Source organism: Telopea speciosissima, chromosome 6 (assembly GCF_018873765.1).
Source record: "Telopea speciosissima isolate NSW1024214 ecotype Mountain lineage chromosome 6, Tspe_v1, whole genome shotgun sequence".
Classification (NCBI taxonomy): Eukaryota; Viridiplantae; Streptophyta; class Magnoliopsida; order Proteales; family Proteaceae; genus Telopea; species Telopea speciosissima.
The window spans coordinates 39,893,979-39,906,271 of record NC_057921.1 but is presented as its reverse complement, the minus strand read 5'-3'; the positions used below and the strand labels follow the sequence as shown (position 1 = coordinate 39,906,271).

At 42.4% G+C, this 12,293-nt stretch overlaps 1 protein-coding gene across 2 annotated transcripts in view; it reads right to left on the bottom strand.

Annotated features, from left to right (window-relative positions):
• Window positions 1–12,293, bottom strand: part of LOC122664099 (DENN domain and WD repeat-containing protein SCD1) — a 149,869-nt gene that overhangs the window by 5,604 nt on the left and 131,972 nt on the right. For both annotated transcript variants that reach the window (XM_043859789.1, XM_043859788.1), the window contains exons 23-25: window positions 11,410–11,612; window positions 9,806–9,870; window positions 9,368–9,491 (exon numbers count right to left, since the gene is read on the bottom strand). In XM_043859789.1, the coding sequence (XP_043715724.1) occupies window positions 9,368–9,491; window positions 9,806–9,870; window positions 11,410–11,612 (392 nt within the window). The remainder of the gene's footprint in view (window positions 1–9,367; window positions 9,492–9,805; window positions 9,871–11,409; window positions 11,613–12,293) is intronic.

Here is a 12,293-nt window from a genome sequence, read left to right as displayed (position 1 = left end):
CCTTCTCCCTCCTTGTTTCTCCTTTGTTCTCCTTTTTTTCCTAAGGGCAGCACTACAAGAGGTGGTCGTATGACTTAGGTGCTGCCCCTCCCAACCTCTTTTATGTTTTTTCCATGATCAATCCCTGTTCGATAGCTGCTGGACTCTACCTGCGGTTTTGAAGTCTTCAAGTTTTTTAGAAGATCAGCCCCTACCATTATTGCAGCTGTTCTTCCCTTATTGGAGCTTCTTGACACCCTTTCAACATCTATTCAGCATATATATTCTCCTTCATTGAAGACCTCCACTCCCAATCAATCTCCATCTTCGGGTTTTCCAAAACCACGACAATTGTCGACTTTGGGTGTGGGGCTGCTTGTTGCTGCTACACTTTGGCTCTACTTCAGGGCTGGTTCTACACTTTCAAGGACACACTCATGCAATTTGGGCCTTCACAGTTCAGTTTTGAAGACCTCTCTAAGATCGATATATCATCATAGGTGTTTGTTCCAAAACCCGACATCCATCGATCTTGGGGCTCTGCTGCCTATTGGACCTATATTTCTGCAGTTATTTTCTCCATTATACGAGGTCAATCGACTTGATTCTTGCTATTTACCTGCAGTTTTATCCCTCTCTTGTCCCTTTATCGATCTCCACAATTCAGGGTTTTTTCCAAAACCCGTCAATTTCGATATAGGGTTCTTCACTGCTGCTGTCTCTGATTTTTTGGGGTTAGTTCAGCCTTCACTTGAAGACATTATTGGACTTCTTTACTGGCAGTATGGGTGACTCTCACGATTCTTCGACTACTTCGGATCAGCCACCTACCGATGGTCACCACAAGACCGACTACCACGACTTCACACCAAATCCTATTAAACTTGATGGCTCGAATTACCTTTTATGGTCCAGTCGCCTCTTTTGCCATTGCTGGCCGTGGTCTCACCAGCCATATTAATGGCACTAATGTTCAACCCTTCGCCCAGGCCCCGCTCGGGACAGGTGGCTTGCTAATAATGGTGTTCTCATGTCCTACTTAATTGGTTCAATGACTACAGATTTGCAAATAACTTTCTTCTTCTAGACACACACGCACGATTTGGGCTGCTTCAAGGAAACCTACGGGCAGCTTGGCAATGATGCCCAGGTATATGAACTTAGGCAGAAGGTCCTCCATACCACTCAAGGTGAACTTTCAGTTTCGAAGTACTATGCTACTCTACGCAGTCTGTGGCAGCAATTAGACCACTTTTCTGACTTCCACCCGTCTACAGTTGCTGATATTGCTTCCTATAAGAAGCATGTGGACAAGATCAGGGTCTATGATTTTTTGGCTGGCTTGAATGTGCAGTATGATCCAATTCGTGTTCAAGTGTTGGGCCATAAGCCTTTTCCCACACTCGAACAATCTTATGCATTGGTTTCATCTGAGGAGCACCGTAGGGCTGCCATGTTGCACCCGCCTATTACTGATAGATCAGCTCTCAAGGCTGCTGCCCCGACCCTTCGCACCTAGTGGCACTGCTTCTCTTGGTGATTCTACTACGGGGACTGTTGTTTGTGAGCACTGTCACAAACCCTATCACACCAAAGAGAAGTGCTGGAAACTTCATGGAAAACCGGCTGATTTTGAAGCTAAACGGGCTGCCAAGACAAAGATAAAGACAAAGACCAAGGCCCATCAGACTGAGACTGTTACTACAGCCCCTACTACTGACACTGGTCTATCCCAGGATGATCTACAGGCCCTCCTACGTATGCTCAGGACTTCCGCTGCGGCTGCCTCTACTACATCAGCTACTGCCAATTCCTCAGCTCCTTCAGGTTCACACTTTGCCCGGTCAGGTATTCCATTTGTAGGTCATTGTGCTTCTGTGGCTTCCCATCCTTGGATCATAGATTCTGGGGCCACAGATCATATGACCGGTTCCTCTAGTCTGTTTCACAGATATTCTCCCACTTCTGGGAAAGATAAGGTCAAAGTGGCTGATGGGTCCCTTTCTTCAATATCTGGAAAAGGACTCATCAACTGCACTTCCTCTCTTCCCTTATCTTCTGTTTTACATATTCCTAATTTTACTACTAACCTTCTTTCCATTAGTAGTATTACTCGTGATCTTAACTGCAAAGTCATTTTTTTTCCATCTCATTGTGTGTTTCAGGATCTGGACTCTGGGAAGACGATTGGATTGGGTAGAGTGCATGGTGGCTTGTACCTTCTTGATGACGGTCGCTTCTCTCCACCACCATTGCCTTCTCCGCTGCATCAGACCTCCTTGGTCTCTTCTGAACTTTACCAGTGGCACTCTCGGTTAGGTCACCCCCCTTTAGGAATTTTAGCTCATTTATTTCCTAGTTTGGTCACCCTACATACTAAGGATGACTTTTTTTGTGAGGCTTGTGTTCTGGCCAAACAGACACGTTCAACATATCCTATTTCAAATAAAAGGAGTTCTTCTTGTTTTAATTTGGTACATTCTGATGTTTGGGGCCCTAGTCGCAAGCCCTCTATTTCTGGTCATCGCTGGTTTGTCTCTTTTATTGATTGTCATTCTCGGAACACTTGGGTATATCTTTTGCACACTAAAAATCAGGTTTTCTCATGTTTTCAGCATTTTCATAAGATGATTCAAACTCAGTTCCAGGCTACTCTCCAAATATTGAGAAGTGATAATGGAACCGAATTTACTGAATCCCAATTTCAAAAATATTTGGCTGATCATGGCATTATTCACCAAACTAGTTGTGTTGATACCCCTGCCCAGAATGGTGTGGCAGAGAGAAAAAATCGCCATTTGTTGGAAATGGCCCGGGCTTTGATGTTTGCGAGGAATGTTCCTTCTCAATATTGGGGGGATGCGGTTCTCACTGCCGCCTATCTCATTAATAGGCTCCCTTCTCGGGTTCTTAATTCCCGTACCCCCTCTGATATTTTACTGGGCCATTCCTCCTTTATTGTCCCTCCCAAAGTATTTGGGTGTGTGTGTTATGCTAGGGATACCAGATCTCCAGGCAAGCTTGAGCCTCGTGGGCTCCGTTGTATTTTCTTGGGTTATTCTCCAACCCAGAAAGGTTATAAGTGTTACCATCCTCCTTCCCGTCGTACCTTGGTGAGTATGGATGTTGTTTTCCATGAGACCCTTTCTTATTATTCTTCACCACCTCTTCAAGGGGAGAGTTCTAGTGAAGATGTGCCCTTTGAGATTCCTCCACTAGAGGTTCCTCTGGTTGCTGTCCAGCCTCCTTTGATGGCACCCACGGCTACTGCCCAGGCTCCTTTGACTGATGCCCAACCTCCTTTGGATGATGTCCAACCTCCTCCGGCTGTTCCTCCCTCACCTAATGGGAATCCTTTACAGGGGGAGACCATAGAAAATAGTGTTGTTAATGTTCCTATTCAGGGGGAGCTGACTCCAGTCCAGAGAACTATTGGTGAATTTCAGAAGAGAATTGACAATTCCAACATACTCACCTACACAAGGGGCAGAACCAACAGAGGGCAGTTGCAATCCACTTTAGCACCAATACCCATCCAATTGCCGGCTCCAGATCCAGATCCTCCATCTCCTGGTAATCCCTCTTCTTCCGACCTACCTATTGCTCACCGCAAAGGTACTAGGACTTGTACTTTACATCCCATATCTCGTGTTGTTTCTTATAGTTCTCTTTCTCCATCTTTTCGTGCTTTTGTATCTTCTCTTTCTTCTGTTTCGATTCCTAAAACTTGGCAGGAAGCATCTACAGATGGAAAGTGGAAGGCAGCAATGTTGGAAGAAATGAGAGCACTACATAAAAATAATACATGGGAGCTTGTGACTCTTCCTCCGGGAAAGAAACCAGTTGGATGTAGATGGGTCTTCGTGGTCAAACAGAAGGCTGATGGTTCTGTGGATCGATATAAGGCACGTCTGGTTGCAAAGGGGTTCACTCAAACTTATGGAGTTGACTATCAGGAGACCTTTGCACCAGTGGCGAAGCTCAACACTGTCCGGGTGCTATTATCCCCTGTGCTGTAAATCTTGGGTGGGATCTTCAACAGTTAGATGTAAAGAATGCCTTCCTCCATGGGGAGCTTGAGGAGGAGGTATATATGGACATTCCACCAGGCTTCTCTGATGACAGGACCAAGGGCAAGGTCTGTAGACTGAAGCGTGCACTTTATGGGCTGAAACAGTCACCTAGGGCATGGTTTGGCAGATTTCACAAGGCTATGATTTCAGCAGGTTATAGGCAGAGTAATGCTGATCACACTTTGTTTATCAGACGAGTTGGTGACAAGGTAACTCTTCTCATAGTCTATGTGGATGATATTGTGGTCACTGGTAATGATGGTGATGCTATCAGGGATTTGAAGCTCCTCCTTGGCCGTGAGTTTGAGGTCAAAGATCTTGGTCCTCTGAAATATTTTCTAGGGATAGAAGTTGCTCGCTCTTCAAAGGGCATCTTTCTTTCTCAAAGGAAATATGTTCTTGATCTATTGACTGAAACAGGGCTGCTAGGCTGTCATCCTTCAGATACTCCTATGGAAGCTACTACAAAACTTAGGGAGAAAGAGGGTGAGCCTGTTGACAAGGGTGTTTATCAGCGGTTAGTGGGCAAGCTAATCTACCTTTCTCACACACGACCTGACATTGCAGTTGCTGTGAGTTTGGTGAGCCAGTTCATGCATGATCCCTATTCCTCTCATATGGATGCAGTCCGTCGTATTTTGAGGTATTTGAAGTCTGCTCCAGGAAAGGGAATCCTTCTATCTCCCACGGGTCACCTTAAGATTGAAGCCTATACTGATGCCGATTGGGCTGGTTCTCCTGACAGGAAATCTATCTCTGGTTACTGTTCCTTTGTTGGTGGGAACCTTGTCACCTGGCGTAGCAAGAAGCAGAATGTTGTGGCCAGGTCCAGTGCTGAAGCCGAGTTTCGTGCGATGGCCCAAGGAATTTGTGAACTTCTGTGGCTTAAAGGATTATTACAGGATATCGGTGTTGCTGTCCATCTTCCCATGATGCTTTATTGTGACAATAAAGCAGCCATTAGCATTGCTCATAACCCTGTCCAGCATGATCGTACTAAACACGTGGAGGTTGACCGACATTTCATCAAGGAGAAACTTGAGGCCGGCCTCATTTGTGTTCCTTTTGTGAAGTCTACTGATCAACTGGCTGATGTGTTCACTAAGGGACTGAGTAGCAAGCTGTTTCATCCTATCTTAGTCAAGTTGGGCATGCATGATATATATGCTCCAACCTGAGGGGGAGTGTTAGATATATGGCCAGAATACCGTGGGGGTATTCTGGACCTCTTTTCTTTGTTATTTTATTAAGTGGTTTAGTCCCACATTGCTCATGTACATAATTTTATTCTTTTATTACTCTTATAAATAAAGATGTGCTTGGGGTGAATAAATTATCCAAGCCTTTCCCTAATTTTAAATCTCTACAGAATCTCTGGTAGAGGAATCTCAAAAAGCACATCTTTACTAGAACTCTCCCCTTGAAGAGGTGGCGAAGAATAGTAAGAAAGGGACTCATGGAAAATAACATCCATACTAACCATGGTATGGCGGGAAGGGGGATGGTAACACTTGTAACCTTTCTGGGTTGGAGAATAACCCAAGAAAATACAACGAAGCCCCCGAGGTTCAAGTTTTCCAGGAGATCGAGTATCCCTAACATAACACACACAACCAAACACCTTGGGGGGCACAATAAAGGAGGAATTTCCCATTAAAACATCAGAGGGGCTACAAGAGTTAAGAACCCTAGAAGGCAGCCTATTGATGAGATAGGCTGCAATGAGGACCGCATCCCCCCAATATTGAGATGGGACATTCCTCGCAAACATCAAAGCCCTGGCCATCTCTAACAAGTGGCGATTCTTTCGTTCTGCCATACCATTCTGGGCAGGGGTATCAACACAACTAGTTTGATGAACGATGCCATGGTCAGCCAAATATTTTTGAAATTGTGATTCTGTATACTCCGTTCCATTATCACTTCTCAATACTTTAAGAGTAGCCTGGAACTGAGTTTGAATCATTTTATGAAAATGCTGAAAACATGAAAAAACTTGATTTTTTGTGTGCAAAAGATACACCCATGTATTCCTAGAATGACAATCAATGAAAGAGATAAACCAACGATGGCCAGAAATAGAAGGTTTACGACTAGGGCCCCAAACATCAGAATGCACCAAATTAAAACAAAAAAAAACTCCTTTTATTAGAAATGGGATAATTGGAACGTGTCTGTTTGGCCAGAACACAAACCTCACAAAAAAAGTCATCCTTAGTACGAAGGGTGACCAGACTAGGAAATAAATGAACTAAGATTCCTAAAGGGGGGTGACCTAACCTAGAGTGCCACTGGTAGAGTTCAGAAGAGACCATGGAGTTCTGGTGGGCAGAGAATGTAATGGTGGTGGAGAGAAGCGACTGTCATCAAGCAGATACAGCCCACCGTGCACTTTACCCAATCCAATCGTCTTCCCAGACACCAGATCCTGAAACACACAATGAGAAGGAAAAAAAGTGACTTTGCAGTTAAGATCACGAGTAATACTACTAATGGAAAGAAGATTAGTAGTAAAATTAGGAATGTGCAAAACAGAAGAAAAGAGAAGAGAGGAAGTGCAGTTGATGATTCCCTTTCCAGATATGGAGGAAAGAGAACCATCAGCCACTTTGACCTTGTCTTTCCCAGAGGTGGGAGAGTATCTATGAAACAAACTAGAAGAACCAGTCATATGATTTGTAGCTCCAGAATCTATGATCCAAGGATGAGAAGCTACAGAGGCACAATGACCTCTAAATGGAATACCTGACCGGGCAAAGTGTGAACCTAAAGGAGTAGATGAATTGGCAGGAGCTGATGTAGTAGAGGCCGCAGCAACGGAAGACCTTAGCATACGTAGGAGTGCCTATAGATCATCCTGGGATGGACCAGGTTTAGTAGCAGGGGCTGCAGTAACAGTCTCAGTCTGATGGGCCTTGGTCTTTATCTTATTCTTTGTCTTGGCAGCCTGTTTAGCTTCAAAATCAGCTGGTTTCCCATGAAGTTTCCAGCATTTCTCTTTGGTGTGATAGGGTTTGTGACAGTGGTCACAAACAACATTCCCTGTAGCAGAATCACCAAGAGAAGCAGTGCCACTGGGAGCAGGAGGGGCAGGGGCAGCAGCCTTGAGAACTGATTTGTCTGTAATAGGAGGGTGCAACATAGCAGCCCTACGGTTCTCCTCAGAAGACACCAATGCATATGATTGTTCAAGTGTGGGAAAAAGCTTATGGCCCAACACCTGAACACGGATCTGATCATACTCCACATTCAAACCAGCCAAAAAATCATATACTCTGATCTTATCCACGTGCTTCTTATAGGAAGCAATATCAGCCACTGTAGTAGGGTGAAAGTCTGAGAAATGGTCCAACTGTTGCCATAGACTGCGAAGAGTAGCATAGTATTTGGACACTGAAAGTTCTTCCTGAGTGGTGTGAAGGACCTTCTTCCGGATTTCATATACTTGGGCATCATTGCCAAGCTGCCCATATGTTTCCTTGCATGCAGCCCAAATCTGAGAGGCAGTGTCCAGAAAAAGAAAGTTATGCTGTAAATCTGAAGTCATAGAGCTTATCAGATAAGACATCATAACACCACTATTGGCAAGCCACTTTTCCTGAGCAGGCCCTTGTTCAGTAGGCATAACACAAGTGCCATTAATATGATTGGTGAGACCACGGCCTACAATGGCAAAAGAGGCAGATCTGGACCAGAGAAGATAATTCGAGCCATCCAGTTTAATAGGATTTGGTGGGGGAAGCTGTGGTACTCTGTCTTGCTGTGACCATCATTAAGTGCTTGATCTGAAGTAGCTGAAGAATTGGTCGAATCACCCATACTGACAGCAAAGAAGTCCAATAATAACTTCAAAGTAAAGGCTGAATCACCTCTCAAAAAAATCAGAACCAGCAGCACAAGAAGACCCCTATATCGATAGTGTCAGGGTTTTGAAAAAACCCTGAATTGTGGAAATCGATAAAGGGACAAGTGAGGGATAGAACTTGTAGATGATTGGCTGTAACTGAAGTTGAATAACACTTTATAATGGAGAAAATATTCTGCAGAAATTCAGGTCCAAAACCCTATATGATAGAAACCCTATATCGATATTGTTAGGGTTTTGAAAAAAAAACCCTGTAATGCTGAAATCGATGAAGGGAATAAGGTGTCAAAAATCTGCAGAGAAGTGGCTGTAACTGAGGTCAAGGGATCCTCTATGATAGAAGAAACACCCTGCAAAAAATCAGAACCAAACGGCAGCAACAAGCAGCCCCACACCCAAAGTCGACAATTATCAGGGTTTTGAAAAAAACCCTAACGAGTGGGGAGTGGGGGTCTTCAATCAATGAGAAAAGGCTGGACAGATGCTGGAAAGGGTGCTGAAGAAGCTCCTTGTAGTGCTGCCCTTATGGAAGAGGGAGAACCAAGGAGAAAAAAAGGAGAAACAAAGAGAAAAAACGATGGAAGAGAAAAAAGGGAAAAGAAATTGAGGGGGGGGGGGGGGGGGTCCCTAATTCGAAGTCAACTCTGATACCATGTAGAGAGACTTAAATTAGGGTAAGGCTTGGATGATCTTAGTGACCCCAAGCACCTCTTTATTTATAAGACTAATAAAAGAATAAACATACGTACATGAGCAATGTGGGACTAAACCACATACAAATAAACAAATAAATAAAGAGGGAAAAAGCCCAGAATACCCCCCACGGTATTCTGGCCCATATCTAACACCTGCATTATCCAGCAGTAACCTATCTTTAACCAATTGGTCGCTCTAAAACCCACCAATAAATATTCCCTCTTGGCCCACAGTATGTCCAATTCTTTGTTACATCAGTTTCTATAACCCAATTCTTTTACAGCAGTTTCTCATACCTTAAGCGTGACCTAGCCAACAGTCTTAACTGAATCAGTAAACCTGACCTATAAATCAAGCCATTGACTAATCCTACCACATTGAACCTTAAATCCACTTTTGTTAAAAATCCCTAATTTTATCGAGTATACAAGAGATCCAGAATTAATAACTTAATGTACTTCTACAATACACTCAGCATCAAGATCCAGCAATAAATGATCATAACCACCAAACATAAGTCTCTATAACATTCCCAAATTAAATTTCACCACTTCTCCGAAAATATTAGGATTAATTTCACTTCTCTGAAAGTATTATGATTCAAGATTGAATTTCCCTTTGATTACTGTCAGGTTTCATTTCACATTTTCACTTTCTCAACACTGCATAAATTTAAGATAACCTATCCAAAAAAAAGAACTAAGAAGTTAAACTGTTTGTATATCCCAAACGAAAAGGGTCTGACTAATCAAACCTGTCCATCATGTCCTTTCAGCTCTTCTAGAAGTTGAGCCGTTTGTTTATCCCAAACAATAACAGACTGATCATCGGATCCAGATACCACCTTTCCTCGGTCAGAACTAATTGCACGGACTGACCTGGAGGAAAGAAAAAGCATTAATACTAAGAACAATGAAAAAAAATTTCAGAAGGTAAAATCGCGAGAAGCTGGAATCATCAATAAAACTGTATTACTGAAGCACTTCAGAAAGGAAGCGTTCTCTCCCCCCCCCCCCCTCCCCCCCGGGGAGACTCAAATGATAAAAACCAATTTCAGTCATTCAGAAAAGAAAGAACCAGGTGGGTATCCCCAAGTCACATTTAATGATCAATTCCAGCCTCTAAAACAAATAGTGACCAAGTTCTAAGAAAAAGCACTGAAGAAAAGAAAATTAATCCAGGGTTTGCACACCTTGAATGCCCTTTCAAAGTTGCCCTAAGCTCAGATCCACGCATGCTAGGATCCCATATCTTAACCTGTAAAATTATAAAGGAAGAGTAATGCCACTAATTTGGAAATTTAGTAAATGAACATATTAACGCTGTTTTCAAGTCATACAGTACTCATTTATGAAAGACTCAGAGTCATGAACATAAAAACCTAAATGAATAAATGATATTTAGCACAAGCATAGTAATACAGTAGATGAAACAACATAAAAGTTAGGTTTCCATGGAAAACAATTACTTGATTACTCAATCACACATTAGGCAAGTCTCCAATAGTAATTGATGCAGGAGCTTTGTTTAAAACAGAGAGCCACAGGTTAGCATTCGCCAAATGGAGTTCAAAAGTAAAATTTTTTATTGGGGTGATTTTCTCTTTATAAAACCATAACTTGAGCCCCAATTAGACCAGTTTTTTTTTTTTCTGGATATTTAGCAGCAATAGAAGGGAAAAACCCCACAAGAGCTTCTTACATGTCTCATCTTCTTTAATGTTCTTCAACTGGTGTGGCATTGTAGCAATAATCACATCCCTTTCTATCTTCTCCCATTATTCGTCTTTCCTATATTCTCTTCTTGCTTTGAGGGGCTGAAGCTTGTTATATTAGTGACTTGGACCGTGTATGCACTACTAGAGTTTTAGCTTGCTGTACCAGTTAACCATTTGGAAAAAAAAAAATGATTGGCTGCATCTTCAATGTAAAATCAAGTTTTTCTTCACAGAGCAAAAGGGACAAAAACTAGGGGTTGCATGGGCGACTAATGCCAGCCCAGCCTGAAAATACGGCTGGCATAATCCTCCCTCTGGGCTGACCTGAAGATTGTCTACAAAATGGTTCAAATATCTTTAAGAAGAATCTGTAATATTCAATAACTTAAATGATATTTAAGAGACATCTACCAGTAATTCATGGATCTTGGATTCTTGGGGCATCATGACCAATTGAATAAATAATACTTTATTGTGAATGAATTTCATTTGAACTGGTTAAATTATACTCTTAAGCAAAAAGTAATAAAGGGGAAGGATAATATTTTTAGGCTAGTCACCTCGCAGGAAAGGAGCATCTTTACTCATTTTTTATGGGAAGCAACTCCAAAGTCTCTGTAAAGTCATTTCAAAAGAAAAATTTTGCTATAACCATTAAATATTCAGGTTTTCTTGTACATCCCAATCTTTATTATTCTAAGCATCTGAAGACAATAGAACTTGCCCAAATGCCAAGTGCCACCTTAGTAAAGGCAACAGTCATAAGTTACTTGAAAGTTTTTAATAAGCGAAAGTAGATTGTTTAATAACCAACCTTTTTGTCTAAGATAATGAAAGTTAAGCTGTTTGATAGTGATAGCAAGAGAGGATACATTTCACATCAAAAGCAGCCCCTCAAAAGACTTGAATAAGGTACTAGTAAAACAAAAGCATACACTCAGTAACGGGAAACAAAATAAAGGCAATAAAGTTCTTGTCCAAAGCTATAGTTGCTTGTCACAATACTTCCCCAGCTAATAACACCAACAACCACTAGACAAATAAACAGAAATAAGTACGGTAATGGAAAATGACATTACCGTGCAATCTGTACTTCCACTTATGAAGAAGCCTGCATCTTCACGGTCACCAACCAGATCCCACACTTCCCTTCTTGTTACACAGTGTAAAGCAGTGACGGCACCACTGTGACCCCTAAGTGTCCGCACAACGGATTGAGCTTTCTTTGGCCCAGCAGCAGGAAAATCTGATTTGCGGGGAGAGCCAGTACTTTTCACATTCTCTGCCAACATAAATGAAGCATCAATGTGATAAACTAAAACAAAAAATAGGGAAAAATGTTCCCTAGATAGATCATTCATATTCTGTGCAGTCACCCAGCATCAAAGTCAGGACCAAAAGGGTTTAGCATTCTCCACTTGTAATGAATGCCATCAATTGATATTTTGAAATTGGAAAAAAGCAAGGCAGTTCCTCAGTAAAAAGATTCCAGAGCTATCTACATCCACCTCTTACATCAGCCATCTGAGAGACCCTGCCAGATTTTGGGGCCATCGAAAACAGATTGAAGGGGACATAGGAGAGCTCTAGAGTGACTGATGTGTGATGGTTGTGGACTAAACCCACTAGACAGTCCATCAACTTCATGGTCTATTGTGATTGTAATTCCTAAAGTCTGTGGATGCATCCAAGGGGATGAAGGATGCAAAGTATATTTATAAGTTGTTAAAAGATGTTGTACAAGAGGTGGGGTATAGTACATTGTCCAAGTGGTAACGGACAACAGGAGCAACTTTAATAAGGCTATCGAGAGATTGATGCACAACAGTAGGTACCAGCCTTTTGGAAACCATGTGCAGTTCACTGCGTTTAAGGTGGTTGGTCTGAGGTCCATGTTGGCTTCAGAGGAATGGTTTAGTTGCCATAGTTGGAGGGAGTCGGGTTCACCATAGGGTAGGGCAGC